The sequence below is a fragment of the Heliconius melpomene genome, chromosome 15 (genome assembly GCF_056956725.1).
Source record: "Heliconius melpomene rosina isolate 202511_hmr_F chromosome 15, ASM5695672v1, whole genome shotgun sequence".
NCBI classification, from domain to species: domain Eukaryota; kingdom Metazoa; phylum Arthropoda; class Insecta; order Lepidoptera; family Nymphalidae; genus Heliconius; species Heliconius melpomene.
In genome coordinates this window covers 4,332,160-4,354,302 of record NC_140403.1, presented here as the reverse complement: position 1 = coordinate 4,354,302, position 22,143 = coordinate 4,332,160, and the positions used below count along the sequence as shown (strand labels likewise).

The window sequence follows — 22,143 nt, the reverse complement described above, 5'->3', positions numbered from 1 at the left end:
TAGGGGTTCAAAGTTTGTATGGAAAAAAAATTAAATCGGCACCGATTTTTATAAAATTTGAAATTTAGATTTTCAAAAGTATTTAATTGAACACGTGTTTCATGGTTTTCTAGAATTCACCCCCTAAGGGTGCAAATAAGGGGTTGAAAGTTTGTATGTAAAAATCTTTAAATCGCCACCGATTTTTATAAAATTTGAAATTTAGACTCTTAAAAATATTTAATTGAACACATGTTTCATGGGTTATTAGAATTCTCTCCTAAATACGCAAGCGAAGCTGCGCGCGTCCGCTAGTACATTAATAACATTTCATCGAGTGGGAATGCAAACCACCCACCCACCACCTGTCGCGTTAGTTTTAATTATTTTAAAAAATACGGCCTATAGTATCTATTAATAAATTTGCGAAGGAGTAAAGAAAGGATGTTTCTATATGTATTGCAATAATATTTGTTATTATCAGCTTCACGCTGTATCCCGTACACAACAAGGTAACCTAGTGTCAAGACACTCCGTTCCCCACGTTCCCGTTATTTGCTATTAGATGAGATATTTTAAAATTTTCTTATAATAGATAAGTGTTATTTTAAGTCTGCTCCTCGTATATTACTAGAAATAACCTATAATATTTCAATAGCCGGTTTACATTGAAGACGTTCGATTATAAATTTATTAAAACGATGTATAATAAATAGTGTGATTTTATTACATTCTTTATTAAAAGTTCGAGTAAAATAAATTGAATAAGTATGTAAACATTTAAAAATTTTCAGGTTACTGTAAATTAAATTTAAGGTTATAATTTTGAGAAAAAAAAAATAGATTTCAGTGAGTACATAGATTTATATATATTTACCTTAAAGGTAAAGAAACCGAAAAATGTCGCAATCTTTTTATATTTGTAAATACAAAACATAAATAAATATGACCAAAAATCTATTATTATTTTGTTAGGGACCTAGTGATGAGACATTCCTTTCTCCACTTTCTACATAATTTTCCAGACATTGTGTCGAGTGGAGTAACTCAACGCCACATTTACCATCACATTTACGATTGTAAACATTATGAAATGGTAAATTTACAAATATAAAAAAAATTTCGTAGTTCCACTTGAATCGATCATTTTTATAATACCGTTACGACATCTTGTAAATTATAGCTATTTATACTAAATTTAATTGATGATATTGGCTGTCTAACTGTGAGAATTGGCAACGTTTCTGATTTTCTTATTCGTGTTCTTAACACATTAATATTAAATGTGATATTATGTAGGAAATGACCACTAATTGACTTATAATGTTTTTTTATGAATCACCGAGTTTGGCAGATGAATATTTTTTTTTATAAAGCTAAATTTTGATACCGATTTTAAGATTTTTTTGTTAGAAATAAGTTGTTTTGCAAATTTCTTATATTCCTACAGGATATGTTTATGAAATGTGAACTTAATTATTATTAATAAACCGTTTTCGAGGATTTTATTCGAAATACAAAAAACACGATTTGAAAAATAATTGTTATTATTAAAAATATCTAACTATAATTTTAACAGTTACACATAATACCAACACCACCATACCAACATGTTATGTTATGTTAGCTCACATATAGCAGGGTGGGCAGAGGTAACCTATTGTTGAGCCACTCCGTTACTCACGTTAAGAGCGTATAAATAAAAATATCAGTAAACAATAATTAATTCCCCCAAATGGAAATCGAATCCACGCCCCGTTTACAATAATAAAGACAGGCTTGCACCACTGCACCACTACAGCCTCAACCGGCCACGTTACACAGATGTAGATATAAATAGTTAACAAAGCACTCTATATTGTCTTTAGTCAACGGTACGGGTTAGGGCACTCGTCCAAAAACGTTGTAACGTAAACACTAAGCCATGCAATACAAGCTAATGAAAGATTTAGTAGTTCTAAGAATATTTATAAAATGTCGAACGATTTGACGAGATGAGCCTATCCAAGTTTTCTTTTTTAGTTGCCCCGCTTTATTCTATTTTTAATGGTATTTATTAGGTATGATAATTGTTTTTTTTTGTATTTTTTTTATAATAATTTAATTTTGCTTCCCCCTGGTCAGGCAGGAACCTGGTAGGCAAATCTAGGAAACGTTCCTACTTTTCGTGATATTCTTGAGGCATTGCGTGTTTTTGGACGATATTAGGGCGAGAAACAAAGATGTTAAACATTTCAACACCGTTAGTGGGAATCGAACCTATCACGGTCGCGTTCACAGTTGCACGCTTACCCCCGCGCCTCAACGGCCCCTAATAATTTCTCGTTTATTATTCGTACTATATTAATATGTGGATCTACAATGTGGCTTTTGAATTTTTATTACGTACGGATACCGAATCCATGATATCCGGCTTAGGCAGGCATTCCGCCAAACGCTAGATTGACTATGTAATAAACCTAACAACAAGGTCAGAGTAGTGTTTCTAGTTGATTTTTAAAAAAATATTTGTACGTTTTGAAATATGTACAAATATTTAGAGGACGTCAACTATATTATTTTTTGTATTTGCTTGCACTAACATAGAAACATCTCTAAGTAAGACTCAGGGTAATAAAATCATTATCGGAGATTTTGACGGAGAGAGCGGAGAGAACGGAAGTGTCTTTCAGTTGTCGGAACATTTGGTTCTCGGGTTTCCTCTGCCTACCCCGCTCTGAGATATACAGCATAAAGCTAAGAAAACAATAATAAACTTGTAAAACTATTGACAGTGATAATAAATGAGCCCTTTTTATCGCTTTTTAACCAACCTCTGTAAGAGGAAGAAGTTAACAATTAGACTATTTTTTTATGTTTGTTACCTCAGAACTTTCGAGAGAACTTTTGGGAGAACCAATTCTATTTTAAAGCTTTCCATGTGGTTCCTTATATGGTTCCGTACCTTTTTTTAAAATAAAGAACCCTTATAGAATCACTTTGTTGTCCGTCCATCTGTCTGTCAAGAGCCTTTATCTCAAGAAAGCTTTAAGATATCGAGTTGAAATTCAAACCATATACTCAGATCTATGAAATTCAAACAATAAGATCATGATTTTCTGCAATAAGCTTATATATGTAAATGAATGAAAAATGCTCAATAAAAAATTATATATAAATAAACAAAAACTATCTTTGATACATCCAAAAATTAATAAAGCCAAAATTGTGATATCTGATAACTAACATCAGGAATTGTTAATGTAGTTTCGTTGTTCAAAGCAAACGTAAACAAATTTCACTTGGAAGCTTTTAGTATTTCATGTATAGTTAGAATTCCTGTGCTTTAATTTGTGTTCTTGGAACTACATCTATACTTCATATATATCAGTATATTTTGGACAATATTGAAAACACTACAAATATTTCATTTTTGGACCTTTTGATATAAGGATGGATTGAAGATATATTAATCTTTTTAGTCTTGGTGAAAATTAATCATTTTTCATATTTACCGTATTAAAAAGTCTCATTACATTGTATGTTAAAAAGTGCATTAAAAAAATATTTCACAGCTTCACGCTGTATCCCGCACACAGAAGGGAACTCAGTGTTAAGTCACTCCGTTCCCCCACTTATCGAGAATCACTTTTTACGCTGCGAAGTCTAACTAGATATTTTGACATTTTAATTATATAATGTAATGAAATTGTATGACATTTCACAATGTTCTCGTAAGTTATATCACTAGAAAAGAAAAGCTTCTTAAGGGATAGACAGCTTCTTACGAAGTTTCATCAGATGGTAGCTGACACGTCTGTTATATAACTTACATCATCAACCAAGATTGGGGCTTTGGCAAAACATACCTTAACTTAAAAAAAAATTACTAAGAGTCAATAAAAAATTTACTAATAAAATATAATGTGACCTAGACCTGTATTAGACCTATTCTTAGGATAATTACTGTACTTCAGCAAAAATTAAGCTTGATAAGCATTTTTTTTTGCCAAATTAACATTAAAGCTCATAGACAGCCAGAGCGGCTCTCAGACCAGATAAACTATAAAAGAATAGATGTGGACTCTAGTATGTTTCTATTTTAACTTTTATATGTTTTACCAAAATTTAGTAAACAGACATTGGTTGAATCGTACTGTTTTAATGTCTTATTAAAAATTTAACTTTAGATCTTAATAATTTACATGTGGTCCGCGTAACTTTCGTAATTCGCCTTTGGCGAGAAAGAGATTTACTGCCTAAGTTAACTTAAAATCTCTCATATTAGTGGAGAGGGTTGAAGCTGGGTTTGTCGGGCTCTCTCGAAGAATCCAGCACTATTATCCGTATATAGGGTACACCTGCCTTACACGCGGATGATCTGCATAAGGCGACAAAATAAAAATATTCAAGTACGAGTCGAAATTGACCACTGAGGGTTCCGTACCAATTTTAGTATTGTAAAGCCTTTTAAAAAGATCTACATATAAAGTCAAATTAGGTTATGGTATCTTACTTTAAAGTATTATCTAGCTAGAATATCAATTAGTATTCTATTTATCTTTATGTTAGTAAATACCTAAGTCTCGGGAGTTCCTACTAATTATACTGCATCAAACGCCCTACAGCATCACGTGGATAGGCAATTATGACCTTAGCTAACTACCCTATTAGTCTTAATAAGGGCAACGATGTTCTTGTACGAAGTCTTATATATTGATTTTTAAGTAATTAGGTAGTGACCCATTTTTCTGGTTTCGCTCTAGATGTTTAATATATCCATAGATATATCTTCTTAACTCTACACCAGGTTCCAAGGTTCAAACCAACCAACCAAGGTCCAATTAAATATATTGATAACCTTCTAGGAAATAATTGCAATCAGATTTTTTTTTATTTTTAGGAATTATATATTTTTATTTTTTAGTATATTTACAGTATTTTTAGTATACTTTTACTCGTACTTAATTCAGTTAAGACCGAAGAAGTTTACTGTAGGTAGATTTTTCGAACTTAAACAAGTTGAAGTTTTACTTATTGTACTTGTAGTATATTTTACTATATTATATATTTGTTTAATATGCTTCCTTCGAGTTTTCGCTGATACGATAGTGAGAATTTTAATCAATTTTGTCAATTTGATAGAAATAATTTTTATGCTGGCTGAAAGAGGAAACTTAACGCTTCGTTGATCAATGAATATTTAAAACAAAGAACTTTATATTGTCCATTCAAATGTTTCTGGGAGAGAGATATTTCGTCCTCTACTTTGTTTCATTATCAGAGTAAGGTAATGAAAATATAAAATAGATACATAGAAATTCCCCCTAGTGGAAATCGAACCTACAACCGTCGAGCTTACTGTTGCATGCTTGTGATCCTGCTCCACGATGACCTCTATCTCTTAGTTATTGCAATTTTAAAATACTTCTACGTAAAAAATTCTGATATTTTTCATTCAAACCACTTCCATTCAAAGGATCAACATATATACATAATGTATATGCCATTGCAGCATTGCTAGTTATTGTAGCGAGATTTTTTTGAAAATACAAATCAACTTAAATAAAAACCGAATGTGAAAAAATTAAATAATAAATTGTTACATTTAGTATATAATTTATACGAAAAATAAAAATATATCACTTTTAAATGTCTTTAGGTACGTTTCACAAGTAAATTACGCAAAAGACCAATTAAAAAAAATTGGGACAAACAAGAAAAGTAGTGATAATACACCTCATTATCCACTTTTCATTGAGTTAGCACCAACGCGTGCTAAATACTGCACTTTATGTACTGAGAATATATTTTTATAACCTATATCCCCCAAGTGAGAATCGAATCCCCTTTTTTACTTTCTGATGCCCGACTCGACTCATTCACATCAGCAATAATAACCTTATCAGTTGATAAACAATAAATTTTATAGAAAAAGTTTTCATTAAACAGAATAAAACTAAAACCATCAACACATTAAGAATAATAAAATTACACCTATTAAACTGAAGTCTGACAAACAACATCGAATTAGAAATTTCAAAACAAAAAGACAATACGAGAACCTGACTGACCTGTTGATCCAAGCGCTGATGAAAAATATCACTTCTATCACAATTTTTCATATATCCTGAGCATTTTCAAAAAATAATAGTTATTTTATACCACTAAAAAACACTGTTACATATTTGAAAATTGACACTAAAGTTGGGGGAAATTGGGTTTTTGGTGGAACGCACGTCTGCGTGTCCAGGGTGGTGGTGCTCAACTAACTCAACTCGAACTGTTCTCAGGCGGGAAATACCACGTGGCTTACAGTTTTGTACGGTGCGCGCGTCTGTTACCGGGTTAGAGCCACGAATCCCACACCAATTTTCTTGCGTCTTGCTCTATTTTAGTCCAACTGCGGTATGCGAGTGTTTCTGTTTCTTTCCCTCTAGCTATACGTTTTAATTGGTGTAGAATATTATTTTGAAGTTCAGCGAGCTTAAAAGTTAATGATGATAAATATTTAGAGTAAAAGGGGTGAAGTATTTAATAATAAATATATTTTATTAAGATGATTTATGGGGGCACACGAGAATGACTGTAACGCAACGATTATGGGTTCGATCCCCATTTGCGGGATTGGGATATTCCTTAGTTATTCATTTATTTACAAGACGACGTCGTGCTGTAAGATAATAAAAAAATATAAAAGAAAGATATACTTACTCTCTGCACAGATTCATAATAATTAAATAAGTTTTTATTATCATTTGCTCATATTATTTTCTATATTTAAAATCTTCTTCTTAAATATCTGTCAAAAATCTTTGCAAAAGATTGATGTCATCGGTAATCTTTGAACTAATTTTGTGTAAAAGTTCATATTAACTTTTATTTTATATACATATCTAGAATGTTCAGGTATGTTCAAAATGTTATTATATGCTATATACGCTTAAATATCTTTGTTTTATTTATTTATGTATTATATAGAGGCCCTCTTGGCGCAGGGGCACAAAGGCGTGACTATTATGTAACAGTTTTGGGTTGGATGCCCTGTAGGGGAAATAGATTATTATTCATGACTATTTTCATTTCTTTGCTCTGGTACCAAGACAAAAACCTGGCGTTCCACCATTCAACACGCATCGCTCCGATAAATTCGACGGAAAGTGGGGAATGGAGTGTCTCAACACTAGATTCTCTTTGCCTACCCGGCTATTTCGGGATTCAGTGTGAAGCTAAAATTATTATTATAAATCTAAAGTTTTATTTTTCAGGAGTAAAGAAGAGCCACCTTTAACTTACTTAGATAGAGCAAGAATTGTTCTTGCAGTACATTGGAGAGGATTCGTTTGCGTGCTTGTGCCTATATTGTGTATAGTTGTGCTAATTCCGTTCCCACCAGAGGTTATTATTTTCTTTTAGCTTCACGCAATATCCCACATATAGCAGGGTATGCGGAGGGAACCTGGGAACCTAATTTTAAGACACTCAGTTCCCATTAAGATGCTTTCATTCTCCACTTTTCGCCGAGATCTCGAGACATTGCTTGCTGAGTGGACTACAAGCGAAGGTACTTACAAGAAGGTACGTACTTACTGAAGGTAGAAACAATTTGCCTTGTTACCAGAGTGATAAAATAAAAATATTAAATATTTTCTTCCTCCGAGTGGGAATTGAACTCACAACTATCGCATTGGCCCCTGTGCCACAGAGGGAAGAATTGAAAATATAAATTAAAATAAATATTTCATCACAACGAGGGGGAATCGAACTCACAACCTATCAGATTGAGCCTGCCAGCAGCTGCCAGCCTGCCAACCTGCCAGCACTGGCCTTGGATTATTCGTCTCTGGTCGAATTATCTGGTCAATAATAAAATAATATTTTATTAATATTTCAGCCATACCAATGGACTGCTTACTGTCTCATAATAATGGCGGTGTACTGGGTGACGGAGGTGATACCTCTGCCGGTCACCTCGTTCCTGCCCATCATCATTTTTCCCATCACTGGAGTTTTAGGTACCGTCGAAGTATGCATGGCGTATGTCAATGTGAGCTTTTATGTTTAATTTATATCTATATATATAAAATTGAAAGGTGACTCACTCATCACGAAATCTCAGAAACTACATGTGCTAGGAATCTCAAATTTTGCATAGGAGTTATTTATAGGACGTAGGTGTCGCTAAGATGGGAATTTGCAATATTCAACTTCTAAGGGGTTGTTTTTGGGGTTGAAAGTTTGTATGAAACTTCGTTACTACAAATGCTAGGAGTATCAAATTTTATCATTACTCATGGAGACAGAAATTAATAATAACGTAGTTCACGCAGGCGAAGCTACGGACGGGCCGCTAGTATATAATATAACAAGATTTGTAGATTGTACTAAGAGTTAAGTTTTTTGTCATCTTTATAAAATCATGAAATTTCTATATAAATGAATTATGCCATTCAGATATATTAAATATATAAAAACATATTAATTTATTTACAGGACTCTATGTTCATGTTCCTGGGAAGTTTGTTATTGGCGTACTCGGTCGAACAGTCGGGCCTTCATAAGCGGCTTGCTTACTTTGCCATTCAAAAAATTGGTTATTCGCATGTGAAGTAAGCTTTTGTTTTTTCAGTTTCACGCAGTATCCCGCATGTAACATGGTAGGCAGAGTGTATGTGTATCTAGTGTTTGGACACTCCGTTTGCCACTTTTCGAATGTGCCTTTGTGCTGCGCGTGACCTCATATTATGCTCAAATATACATTTTTTTATATTTTAGATTATTAATTGCGATGTGTATCGTCACATCTTTTGTGTCGATGTGGATCACCAACACTGCTGCTACGACCATGATGGTGCCCATCAACTTTGCTGTACTCAAAGTGTTTGAAGATGTGAGTACAATCCAATATACAATCCTAATACATGAAATGAAATCTTTAATAATTTCATTTCTTCGTTCTGGTGTGGTGCTGTGATCTAGTGGCAAAGCGCTGCGTTGGGTTCCGCCACTTAACACCTTCTTGTGCGAAAAATGGGGGGCGGAGTGTCTTAATATTAGGCTCCCTCTACCTACCCTATGGGATACAGCGTGTAGATGAAAAAAAACTTTTACGAAATTAACTAAATGTGTGATTTTGGCGTAATACCTGAATAATAACGATTTACTAGTATTTTACTTTCAGCAAAAGCTGCTCAAAATTTACGATATAAACAAAGCAGGTGAAAAAGAAGCGTCCGACATAACGACCTGTTATTTTTGTACCGCCACTTACTCGGCCACCATAGGTTTGTTCTTATATATTTTTTGTTATATATATTTCTTTTTTTAATGTTTTGCTGAGGTCGTTTGTCTCAGGCCTGTCTGTCTGTCTGTTGTGGTCTGTCAGGCCAGTTGTGGTGCAGAGGCACAAGTGTGCGACTGTACACTTGACACTTGACAGCTTGTGTATTCGATTCTCACTCGAGACAATTCGATTCGAGACAATTCTCGAGACATTCGAGAAAATGTATAGTTTGATATTTTAATTATTTCGATACAAAGCGTTGAGTGTAGGAACTCAACAATCAATAGTCGTCGGATAGTGGGAGACAGAAGTGTCTTAATGGGAACGAAGTGTCATAGCATTATGTACCTAGGTTCCTTCTAGCTACCCTTTTATGTGCAGGATACCGCCTACATATAAAATAAACTTTTTATTGAAAATATTGCAGTTTCTTGCACATAGAAGGATAGGTAAAGGGTATCTAGTATTAAAATATTCCGTTACCTAAGATTTACCAAATTTTCGAGATATTTTTCAATGAAACGATTTTCAAAAGGGAATTACAATTAGACGCAGTTTGTCTATAATATTTATTTATTAACTTGTAATAATTTTATTTTTTGTAATTTTAGGTGGTATCGGAACTTTAGTTGGAACGGCTACCAATTTGGTATTTAAAGGGCTCTTTATAACGTACGTACTTTTATTTGTATTCAATAAGTTGTATTCAATAAATACGAGCGTGTGACTTTAAACGCGTTGTAGGTTCGATTCCTACTCGAGCAAATAAAGAAAAATAATATTTTCATTTCTTTACTCTGGCGTCAAAAAAGTTTCTGGTGTGAAAATAAACACTACAATTGTGCCAAATTTCATACTATTCATCGTCCACAAAAAAGTGTTAAAACTATATGACCTTTTATTTGAAGTTTCACATTTTAAATAAATATACTTTACAGGCGATACCCTAATGCCCCAGAGTTGCTGTCGTTCCCTAAATTTTCAGCATTCGGCATACCTTGTATGATATTATTGGATTTAACTATGATTATTTATATGCTTATCGTATACATTGGTGTATTGAGGTAAGTTTCTATTTTATCTTATTAATTAGTACCTTTATTTACAATTTTAGATTTATTTGACTCAATAAATTTAAGTTTGTTTGTGCACTTATTTCAAATATAAGTTTATAATATTCTTTTCTATGAAATACATAATAATTGTCACTTTTTTCCATAATTTTTTTACGGATTATGTACCATACAAATACATGGACAAATCCGTAAAGCGAAGTTCTCACTTCATGCAAATTGTCATAACTCTTTGATTGCGTTGATTTAGAAGCTTGTTTTTTTTTTCTGTGGTCCTTGACATAAATGAACTTTTTGAAGTATGGAACCCAAAAAATGTTTTAAAATATTTCCCTGACTTCAATTGAATGCAGGATTAAGTTCCACCACATAATTGACACTGGCTGAAAATTTATAATTTATGGCTCTTATTATATTTTTTGTATGTATTTTTTTAGGCCAAGTAGTGATGCAGCGAAGCAAGCTAAGCTGACACCCGAAGGTATAGCTGCTGCAAAGAGAACAGTCGAAGCAGATTATGCTCGCTTAGGGAGTCTTACTTTTTGGGAACTGGTTATTTGAAATTTTAACCTCATCTTAATTAAAAATACATTATGTATATATGCACTGTGTCCTATGGAACTCAGAACCTTTCTGTAGTTATTTTTATTCCTTTAACTTTTTACCAAAGCAAATAAATAAAAATAACTACATTCCCTCGAGAGGGAATCGAACCAACGACCATAGCGCTTACAGCTTGGCGCTGTATCGCTTTACGTCGTAGCACGTCAGTAGAAACCGTCTAGACTAAGCCTGAACTTGCATACAAATAGAAATAAATATAATTACAATAACAAAGTTATGACTCTGTAAATGCCTCACCAAAAAAATAGCGTCAACAAAAAAATATATAACATTTAATAAATAAATAATACAATTTACCGGATCTGTCGTCCAACTAGTGCATAAATGAATCAACCGTAGGGTAATTGTAAACGTGAATGGTTATGAGTTCGATCCCTACTAGAGAAAATTACATATATATTTAAATATATATTTCTTCGCTCTGGTGTCCAGTCAAAAGCCAGCCACTTAACACGCAATACCTCCAAAAATGCGGCGGAAAGTGGAGAACGGAGTGTTTTAAGACTAGGTTAGATACAGCGTGGAGCTAATTATTTGATTTTTTTTTTTACTAATGCTATTTTTGTGTTAGTGTTTGCCTATTTGTATGTATTTGTAAGTTCAGTTTTAGAGTAGACGGTCTGTACCATTTACTTAACATTTATTACTGTTACCATAATAAAATCAATATAGCAGATTCGATGAGTATTTTTTATTATTATTTATTTAATTTTTTCAGATGGTCATATTGTTATTCGGAGGTGCTATGGTAGCGTTCTTTTGTCGATCCCCACAACTATTTCCTGGATGGGGTGACGTTATCAACAATTATTTTGACTTGAAGGATGAAAAATTGTTTGTATAATGCAAATATTTATACGAATAATTATTTAATTTTGTATAATATTCTATTAATGCAGCTAATATTGTAGCGTTCGTGATTCTGCTCTAGCTGCGTTGGTTGCTTTTCTCATGTTTCTACTCCCATCATCGTTGATATTCTTTCGAAATTGCAAAGCGAAATGTTAGTAAAATTTAATGTTATACTTAAAATAAAGAAATATGATATATTTATTATTTGTATATCAAATATTTTAAATATTTTATTGCTTTATTTCAGTCCACGAAGACTTACCTAAAAAACGTATCGATTCAGTCCTCAATTGGACATCGTTGATAAGAGAAATCCCTTATAGTTTCACTTTTCTGCTTGGTTTGTATTTCCCTTTTATAATAGTCGGTGTAATTCAATTGGATAATTAACTGTATTAACAGTTATTAGGCCTTACGTAAGACAATTATAAAAATAAAAAACAAACATATGAAATACACCTGGTACGCCAGGTGAAATAGTGTTTCATTTTATGTGGGCTAAAGATTCGATTCCCATTCGCGATGAATTAATTTTGGTTTCCCTTTTAAGGCCAAGGAAAAAAACCTATTGTAATAAGTCTCCTCAAAGCAACCATAACAAAATTATTTAAACTTTTCAGGCGGTGGATTCGCCTTGTCGGATGCAGCTAAAAAAACCGGGCTCAATGTTAAAATAGGGGAATTCTTACAAAACTTGAAAGATTTACCCAATATTGTCATCCTGTTGTTACTTATAATATTTGTCATTCTTGTCACGAATATTACTTCGAATGTCGCCGTTTGCAATGTTTTATCGCCGATATCCATGCAATTGGTAATAATTGTGCAATATTAATTTTATGATATAAATAAATATATATGAGTATACAGGGTAAGGGCGTATGCGCCCGTAAAAGGTGACGGGAGCAGCATATAGGATAAAATTTTTCTAACCCTTACCTAAAAAAATAATTAAAATTCATCAACATATTAAACGTAGGGTTTTTTTTCATTTCACGATTTTTATTTATTCTGTATTTACACGTTTGACGCATTTACAAATAGATACCAATAACGTAAAGAAAGTACTACAAAAATACTATTAGCTATTCTTATGAAGCTACATAGATTTTTTAGAACTTACTGGTTGTCTATTAATATCTCTATAGGGAGATTTTTCCAAATTTTCTATACCCAAAGATTTAGATGAAATATTTTATATTTTCATCTTCGCTCTGAGCACAGTGTCTTAACATCATGCTTCCTCTGCCTACCTAAAATAGGTTCATCAGAACCAATATTTATTCATTGGAACTTTGTAACGTGTACTTTACATATATTTTAGGCTAAAGAAGTTGGTAGAAATCCATTGTGGTATTTGCTGGCATCTGGTTTCTCGTCTTCGTACTGCTATATGCTGCCCGTTGGGACACCGGGCAATCTCGTCGTGCAAAGCGCTGCAAGAATTCCTACAAAAAAAATGGTTTTTATATCATACTCTAGTTGTAGCCCGCAATTCCGTTTTATGTTGTAGAAATGTCGGGAAAATTTCTACAATCCTCGACCAACGATCGACCGACCGAACGACCCTTGACCTCGTGTTGAGTGGCGGAACTCACCGCCGCAAGTTCTCAGAGTAATTTTTCGATTTTACAATATTTTTAAATTATATAACTTTTCTGTACATTAATTAAATTGAAATTGAATCTTTAATCTTCTAATGAAACTTCTTTTTCCAGATAATGGCTGGTTTGGGACCTACAATCACAACTATAATTATAACTTGGCTATCCGTATACTTCTACGCCCCTATAATTTGGCCTGAACTTGACAGTGTGCCAGCCTGGGCCAACTGATAATGTATTGTAATTCAGTTCAATTTCTCATATGATAATTTATGTAGTTTACAAACACACACATTTATGATGTGTGCTCTATATAAGTGCATGTATTTTTGTCTTGGAAAAATATTTAGCATGTTATGTTGGATTAATTAAATAAATTATTAATTTATGTTATGGTTTAATTTATTAAAATGTAGGGGATTTTTTTTCCTTAGCTACCAAGTATAATATAAGTATTAATTATAAAATAAATTAATTTTTAACAAAAAAACCGACTTTAAAAAACGAGCTACGAACGTAAATTATAATTTTACAAAGATTTTATAATTTTGAAGGGAACTATACACTTCATTATCCATTTTTCCCCAAAATTTTGAGATGTAGCGTCTTGTGCGTAACTCAACGCCTCGTTTTTTTTTGTTACCAGAGTGAGGTAAATGAAAATATTTTACATATAAACTCATACATTCATTCTCTGAAGTGGGAATCGGTACGATGGCCTAGAACTTAAAATTAAATATTATTTCAAACAATAATGTTTTTGCTATATCATGACCAACTTGAAAATAAATAAAATGAAAATATATTAAAATACAAGACAAAGACTATCTTTGCGCTTTTATTTTTGCTAATAATATAATACTAAAATGGACGTTCCGGATCAAAATGATGAAGAAAATACTAAAACCACTATAGAAAACATGTAAGTCTATCTCTAATAATATTTATTAGGCGAAAATTGGGTAACGAAAGTGTCTTAATGGACACATCATACCACTAGGTTCCGGGTTCCCTCTACCTTCCCTAGCAGTGGCGCAGGGATACAAGGGTCTGACTGAAAGGGGACTATTGTGGGTTCAATCCCCAGTCGAGGGAATGAATATTATTATTTCTTAATATTTTCATTTCTTCTCTCTGGCATTAAAAAAAAGCAGTGCATCTAAAAATTCGGAGGATAGTGGAGAATAGTGTATCTTAACACTAGGTTACCTCTGTCTGCTTTATGCAGGATACAACGATCGATTAAATTATATTTTTTTAAAGTATTATTCCACGCTAGTTTCTAAATATGCATAAAATAGGTTCTCTTCATAAGCTTTGCAAAATGTGAAAACAATAGTAAATTGATTAATATTTATTATACTTCATTCATAATTTTGCCAATGGGATTTAATTAAAAATGTATGATATATCAATATTTATTTATTTTTTCAACGAGAAAACTTATTTCCTTTTTTTGTTTGTTCAAATATATTTGTATACTTTTTTTTTCAGCTGACCACTGTATCCCGTACGTTGCAGGGTAGGCAAGGGAACCTGGGAACTTAGTGCTAAGGTTCTCCGTTCCCATTAACTTACATTTCTAATTTTTCGCCAAAATTCACAATTTATTTACAGTAATGAAGAATTATTAACTTGTATGGAAAAGACACGTTTGTTCATATGCACGCACTGGCGAGGACTTATATGTTTCTTAGTGCCGTTAATTTTAATACCTATACACCTCTCTTTTCCACCGGAGGTAAATATTAAAATGTGCAATTTAAAACAAAAATAATTAATACCATAAAAGTATATATATATATATCTGTTTTGTTCTGCCCCTCAACACGAAATGACTCTAGAATTCGGCAGAAAGTGGGGAACGGAGAGTTCCCTCTGCCTACCCTGCTGTGTGCGGGATACAGCGTGAAGCTGATTCTATTATGTAAATAATATGGTTAAGAATTCCTACTCACGGGAATGAAATGTTTAATATGCTCATTTCCTAGCTCTAGTAACTTAGCACGACGTTGAGTTCCGCAACTCAACATGAAATGAACTCAACCGAAAGAACTCGGCGGAAAGTTAAAAACGGAAGTGCCCTAATTATGCCATATCAGGTTCCCTTTGCCTACTCTGCTTTGTGAATCATAAGCGTGAAGTTAATAAAAGATAATATTACTTCAACAACAAACTTTTTCTCCGCCTTTTTAAACTCTGCCTACACTGCTGTATGCGTGATATAGCGTGAAGCTGATATTAAATTAAATATTTACAGAAATATCAATGGTGTGCTTATACTTTAGTTGTGATGGCTATATTTTGGGTGACTGAATGCATTCCACTCGCTGTCACATCGTTTTTACCAATTTTTATATTTCCTCTGACCGGCATTATGAGTACTGAAGCAACGTGTGCGTGTTATATGAATGTAAGTAATAATACTTTTATATTCTTTTTTTTGTATAATAAATGTAGAAAAATTATGTGTAAAATTTAAATGGTAATATATGGTCTTTTGAACATAAATTTGAATTTGACAAAACCTTATATTTCAAAATGTGGCGTTGACTTCCAAAACTCAACCACGATGCTTCAAGAATTCGACGCAAAGTGGGGAACGAACTGTCTTAATTTTAGGTTCCCTCTGCCTACCCTACTACATGCGGGATACATATGAAACAGTATATTACCTTCTATTCTATCATCTTATATAATTTAACTAGTTACATAAAATATACTACTCTTATAACTTTGAGATTTTACATCAAAAATATCTATTCCATGCACTTGTACGGCAATTTAAAAAGGAAAGCTTTCTTTGAGCTTCTTCGTTGAGATTCTCTTTGACCAAATAAAAGCTATGCAAATCTTGGATCCACCTATCTAAACATAATATATCAGGAATCAAGGCTTCTTGAATGTAAAATTCTTTGGCGAAATCCTTAGTGCACCAAGTTATGTATATATTAAACACTAGTTGCCCACTTGCGGCTTCGCCCGCTTGAACTACACAATCATTTATTGATTGTAGGTAATTGGTTGATTATTTTAGTATTCTTTTTTATATTTTCGATTAATTCTTTTCTTTTTTTTATTTCTTTTCAGGACACTATATTGATGTTTCTGGCCAGTATGTGGTTGGCTTACGCTGTAGAACAATCAGGTCTTCACATGCGATTAGCTCTTTTTGCTATTAGAGTCGTAGGCTATTCTCATTATAGGTTGGTCAAAAATCTATTAAGAATATTTTCAGTTTCACACAGTTTCTCGCACGAAGCTAGGTAGGTAGAGGAAAGGTAGTGTTAGACACTTCATTCTCCATTTTCCGCCGAGGAGGCATTTCACGTTGAGTGGCGCTCAACGCTGTTATTTGCAAAACATGAAAATCTTAAATAATTTACTCCAGAGAAGCCATAACGTGTCTCGCTTATAGTCACGCTTTGTGCTCCTGTGCCATGACTGGCCGCGCACGTGTTAAGTGGCAAAACTCAACACCGCGCTTTGTCCTATTACCAGAGCAAGGAAATTAAAATCTTAAATATTTAATTTACCAATTAAAAATTGGAATATTTTGCAGAAATATCTTTAATTGAATATTTACATATGTAAGAAATTTTTTCAGGTTGTTATTTGCAGTCTGTTTCACAACAATGTTTATTTCAATGTGGATTACGAACACTGCGGCCACCACTATGATGGTTCCTATTATATTTGCATTATTACAGGTATTTGAAGAGGTAAGTTTTGTCTGTTCGTGCTTCTTAAGTATATTTACTTTTAGGCAGAGAAAAACTAGTGTCCAGACACTCAGTTCCCCACTTCCTGCCAAATTTTTGAGACATTTCGTGTGAATAACGAAAGTATTTTTTTTTCAGCAAAATTTACTTGAAATATATAATGTGGATCAAGATGGAGAGAAAACAGCATCGGATATAACAATTTGCTATTTCTGTGCTGCTACTTATTCATCTACTATCGGTATTTTAATTAATTAATTAATCTAATCAATCAACTTTACGCTGTATCCCGCAAACAGAAGAGGGAACCTTGTATTAACACTCACCTCCCCACTTCCGGACAAATTCTGGAGGCATTGCGTGCTGAGAGACAAAACTCAAGAACGTATTTTACCTAAGAACCAGAGCGAAGAAATGGAAATATAAATGTAAATAAATATCAATTTCCTAGAATGGGAATTGAACCCACAACCTCCCTGCGACTACGACGGCCTCTTACTACATATAAAAATGTTAAAAATATTTAATAAATATATATATTTTTTGGGAATTCTAAAAATCTTCGAATTTTAAATGAGAATTCTGAGTTATTATCTTTAGATAGTGGAAATTCGTTAATTCGTTTCGTTACTAAAACCACATTAAAATTGTTTTGTAATTTTTTTCAAGATATACCTACCTACGTACTTTGTAAAGATATGACGAATAAAATAAACATTACAGGTGGTATCGGTACTTTGGTGGGGACAGCCACAAATTTAGTATTCAAAGGTTTATTTTCCAAGTATGTTATTTACAATTAATATTTATCTATTTATATATCACAATTGTATTATTTATTTTTAATATAATTTTCAGATTGTATCCACGAGCACCTGAATACTTATCTTTTCCTAACTTCTCAGCATTTTCTATCCCTTACATGCTGTTAATGGAAATAGCTGTGTATATTTATTTTCTAATTGTGTATCTAGGCTACTTAAGGTATATTATTTTAATTTATGTAATTAAAGGGTTTTTTTATACATAAATTATCATAAATAAAATAAAAATATTTATTTCAGTTCCACATATTATATAGCTACATAGAAAGTAATGAGACCAACCTAGTAAGTAACTAGTATAATACTAGTACTTGTAACAGGAGGCCCCGCTCTTCCATAACACTTTATACATTCGTTATGGAAACAAAAACAAAAATAAATGGGATATAATTATAGCTACTTTACAATACAAAATATATAGAAAAGAAACAATAATAATAAATAACTAAATTTATGTATATAGATCAATTTAAGCTAAAACGTGTGCATGTGTTTGTCTGTTCGTGTGTGGTGTGTTTGGGTATGTGTGTGTGTGTGCGTTTGTGTGTGCCTGTTTGAATGTGTGTGTGTGCGTCTGCGTGTGTATGTGTAGTGCATAAAAACATTGAATGTCTTTTATATTTTATTTTTTTATTTAATAGGCCAAAAAGCGAAGCAGCTAAAATATCACGAATACCACAGTCCGGAATGGATGCAGCTAAACAAGCAGTTAATGAGAATATTGCCAAAATAGGGTCTATAACTGTTTGGGAAATTGTAAGTTTTAGATAAAAAAATATATTTATGTAAATGTGAAGCTAATTCATTGTTTTAAAGGCGTAAATACTCCCTAGTAAGAAGATATTCCGTTCTCCACTTTTTATCCAAATTCAATATAAACTGGCAAAACTTAACAACACATTGTCTTGACAAAGAGAGAAAATGAAAATGATATATTTCTCCGAGTGGGGAATGAATTTACTACTATTAGGTTGCCAGTAAGATGCACTCCTCTTCACTATGATGGCCTTATTTTAAATTCAAATGAAAAAATGAATATCGACATGATGTAGCTCTGGTTAACTAATACCAAATATGTTATGGGTTTTAAGGATTTGAAATTTTTGTTTCCCTATTCTGGTATGAATCAATTCCACGGCAATTGCTGAAAAGCGTGAAAGGTGAAGAATGAGATGTCTTCATATAAATAGAAAGTTCTATCTTATCGTCCAAACAAACTTAAGATACATCCGTAACACAAAAACTATGTGCAAAAAGAAGAATATTTGTCATCCAACCTTTTCTATTTTCATTTCTCATATTACAGTTGGTTATTTTACTTTTTACTGGCGCTATTTTATTGTTCTTCTTTCGATCACCACAAATTTTACAAGGATGGGGTGACGCCATACAAACATACTATAACTTGGATGACAAAAAATTGTAAGTGATTAAAGTTTTATAAGTATTACATAATTATGATATAACTAGCGGCCCGCTCGCGACTTCGCCTGCGTGAACTACGTTATTATTAATTTCTGTTTCCATGAGTACCTACGTCCTATAAGTGACGTCCATGCAAAATTTGAGACTCCTAGCATTTGTAGTAACAAAGTTTCATACAAACTTTCAACCCCAAACAACCCCTTAGAAGTCGAATATTGCAAATTCCCGTCTTAGCGAGCACCGTCCTATAAATAACCTCCGTGCAAAATTTGAAACTCCTAGCTCTGGTAGGTTCTGAGATTTCGTGATGAGTGAGTGACCTTTTGATTTTATATATATAGATAATAGTAATAATATTAAGATCATTATTTTTATTATACAGTGTAAGGGACTCCGCCGCAGCAGCTTTATCTGTTTTCCTTATGTTACTCATCCCTTCATCATTGATATTTTTTAAAAATTTCACCGCAAAAGGTAAAGGTGTAATTTTAATTTTAAAAAATATATATAAGAGGTTCACATGTTAAAACGATGGTTGTAGGTTCGATACTCTCTTTGTGGAATTATTATATTGTTAAAAATCGGAAGCGGTTAAAATTTTTAAAATAAACACGATAAAAATACATACCGTCTATATGTTTCCAACGTACTCGGACAGAGGTTCCACGTAATTACAATAAGTCACATGTATCACTCAATAACAACACTACACACTAGATACCTTCCAATCAAGGCTTCCGCCTACAAGCAACTGTTCCCGTTTGACACAATTCCACTTTTATTGTCTTTCTTACCTAAATCTACCCACTTTTACACGAGTACGCTAACAATATAATATAATCTAATTAAATAATTTTCCCGCTCTGGTAGACATGGAGGTGTCATGAGAAAACAAAAAAGAAAAAATATATATTAACTTTTAATATTTTACAAATAATTAAATCTTGTAATTAATGTTTATGCTTATTTCCACTCTAAATTAAAATAACTAATAATTATGTCTTAATTTTTAGATTACAGTGGTTTACCTAATGAAAGTGTTAAACCAGTATTGATTTGGGAGAAAATGAACGAAGTAATGCCTTATAGTTTTATGTTCCTTTTGGGTAATCACATATTTTGTTTCTATATATCTTCTTATATTATTACAATTCCTAGCAAAGAATGTATTGGTTGAATTTAACCAAATAAATGTTTACTTTCATAGGTGGTGGATTTGCTCTATCTAATGCAGCAAAAAAGGAATATACAGATTTGAATGGAAAAATAGGACTTATATTAAAAAACCTTAAAACATTGCCAAATATCTTAATTATTTTACTAATAATTATTTTCACCGTTTTCATAACAAATTTTGCATCGAACGTTGCAGTCTGCAATGTTATTGCACCTATCGCAATGCAATTGGTAAGTAATTTCTTATTGTAACATATATATCGTATTTCGTAAAGTTGTTAATTTTGTCTGTAAAATAAAATAGCTGATATTTTATAAATAAATAAATAAATAAATATTAATATAATTAGTGAGGCCGTCCTGGTGCAGCGGTACATGGGTGTGACTGTAACGCGACAGTTGCGGGTTCGATCCCCACTTGAGGAAGTGAAATATTTATTTACGTTTATATTTCCATTTCTTCGTTCTGGTGTCGAAGCAAGCGCGCCGTTGAGTTCTGCCACTCAACACGCAACGCCTCCAGAATTCGGCAGAAAGTGGGGAACGGAGTGTCTTAACACTGTGTTCTAGGTTAATTTATAATTAATAATAATAAATATTAATAGTAGTTAAACACTTGCACCTGAGCACACAACCTTCACAAGCAGTTCCACTACGCAACTACGTAATATTATATACCCACCCAATAATATTTAATTCCTAGGCAAAAGAAATAAATCAAAACCCCTTATGGTATGACATAGCAGCAGGCCTATCATCTTCGTACGCCTTGTGCCTACCTGTGGGCACACCTGGCAATTTAGTTGTTCAAAGTGCAGCTAACATACCGACATCAAAGATGGTGAGTCTATTATTATTTTGCAAATCCGTATGACATACATTTTAGGCCATCGTGGACCGGTGGCACAAGTGTGTGCTGTAGACGAAACGTTTGTGGGTTCGATTCGGAATGAAAGATTTAATATTTTCATTATCCTCGCTCTGGTAACAAGGCAAAGCGCGACGTTGAATTCTACTACTCAACACGTAATGCTTTGATATTTCGACTGAAAATGGGAGACAGTAGTGTCTTAATGGGAACGGCGTCTTGACACTAGGTTCCTATGTTTCCTTTGTCAGAACTTTGTTGACAACAAAGGCATTGGGAGACATTTTTAACTTAAGCTTACTTTTGTATCATGGAAAGCTAACAAAGATCTAATATAGTGATTAGTCACTCTGTTTTACACTTCATATATAAGGTTCTTAAGATAATTTATGCCAATATTAGCAGTGAGTGAGTTTACTAATATATTTTTCAGATAAAAGCTGGAGTTGTGCCCACAATCGCAATAATTGTGATATCGTGGGTTAGCATTTGTTTTTGGGCGCCTGTAGTTTGGCCAGACTTACTCATTTTACCAGATTGGACAACAGAATAAATAAAGTTATACAATATCACTACATATAAAAATAAAACACTAAAATATTTATTTCATTCCAATCCTTAAAGAAAATATAACTTATATATATGTGAAAAAACTTCATATTTGTCTACTTCTTAATTCTTAAAAACAAAGTCACTGTCTATTGAAGTACTATTTATCAATTAAAATAAAAAAA

The 22,143-nt window shown here is 32.7% G+C and overlaps 3 protein-coding genes across 4 annotated transcripts in view; 2 read left to right on the top strand and 1 right to left on the bottom strand.

Annotated features, from left to right (window-relative positions):
• Positions 1 to 6,283, bottom strand: part of LOC146531370 (uncharacterized) — a 35,246-nt gene extending 28,963 nt beyond the window's left edge. For both annotated transcript variants that reach the window (XR_014878793.1, XM_085198233.1), the window contains exon 1: positions 6,033 to 6,283. The gene's annotated coding sequence lies outside the window, so the exon portion shown is untranslated. The remainder of the gene's footprint in view (positions 1 to 6,032) is intronic.
• Positions 6,284 to 6,859: 576 nt separating this feature from the next.
• Positions 6,860 to 13,726, top strand: LOC146531369 (protein I'm not dead yet-like). Its single transcript, XM_085198563.1, has 15 exons — positions 6,860 to 6,867; positions 7,227 to 7,356; positions 7,853 to 8,005; positions 8,452 to 8,567; positions 8,734 to 8,848; positions 9,140 to 9,242; positions 9,853 to 9,913; positions 10,180 to 10,305; positions 10,752 to 10,866; positions 11,657 to 11,772; positions 11,850 to 11,941; positions 12,038 to 12,130; positions 12,411 to 12,604; positions 13,115 to 13,252; positions 13,509 to 13,726. The coding sequence occupies exons 1-15, from the start codon at positions 6,860 to 6,862 to the stop codon at positions 13,623 to 13,625; spliced, it is 1,677 nt and encodes a 558-aa protein (XP_085054689.1). The 3' UTR covers positions 13,626 to 13,726.
• Positions 13,727 to 14,260: 534 nt separating this feature from the next.
• Positions 14,261 to 22,026, top strand: LOC146531368 (protein I'm not dead yet-like). Its single transcript, XM_085198562.1, has 15 exons — positions 14,261 to 14,316; positions 15,012 to 15,135; positions 15,655 to 15,807; positions 16,485 to 16,600; positions 17,002 to 17,116; positions 17,255 to 17,357; positions 17,840 to 17,900; positions 17,975 to 18,100; positions 18,582 to 18,696; positions 19,247 to 19,362; positions 19,748 to 19,839; positions 20,379 to 20,471; positions 20,573 to 20,772; positions 21,245 to 21,382; positions 21,843 to 22,026. The coding sequence occupies exons 1-15, from the start codon at positions 14,261 to 14,263 to the stop codon at positions 21,960 to 21,962; spliced, it is 1,728 nt and encodes a 575-aa protein (XP_085054688.1). The 3' UTR covers positions 21,963 to 22,026.
• The last annotated feature ends 117 nt before the right edge of the window (positions 22,027 to 22,143 follow it).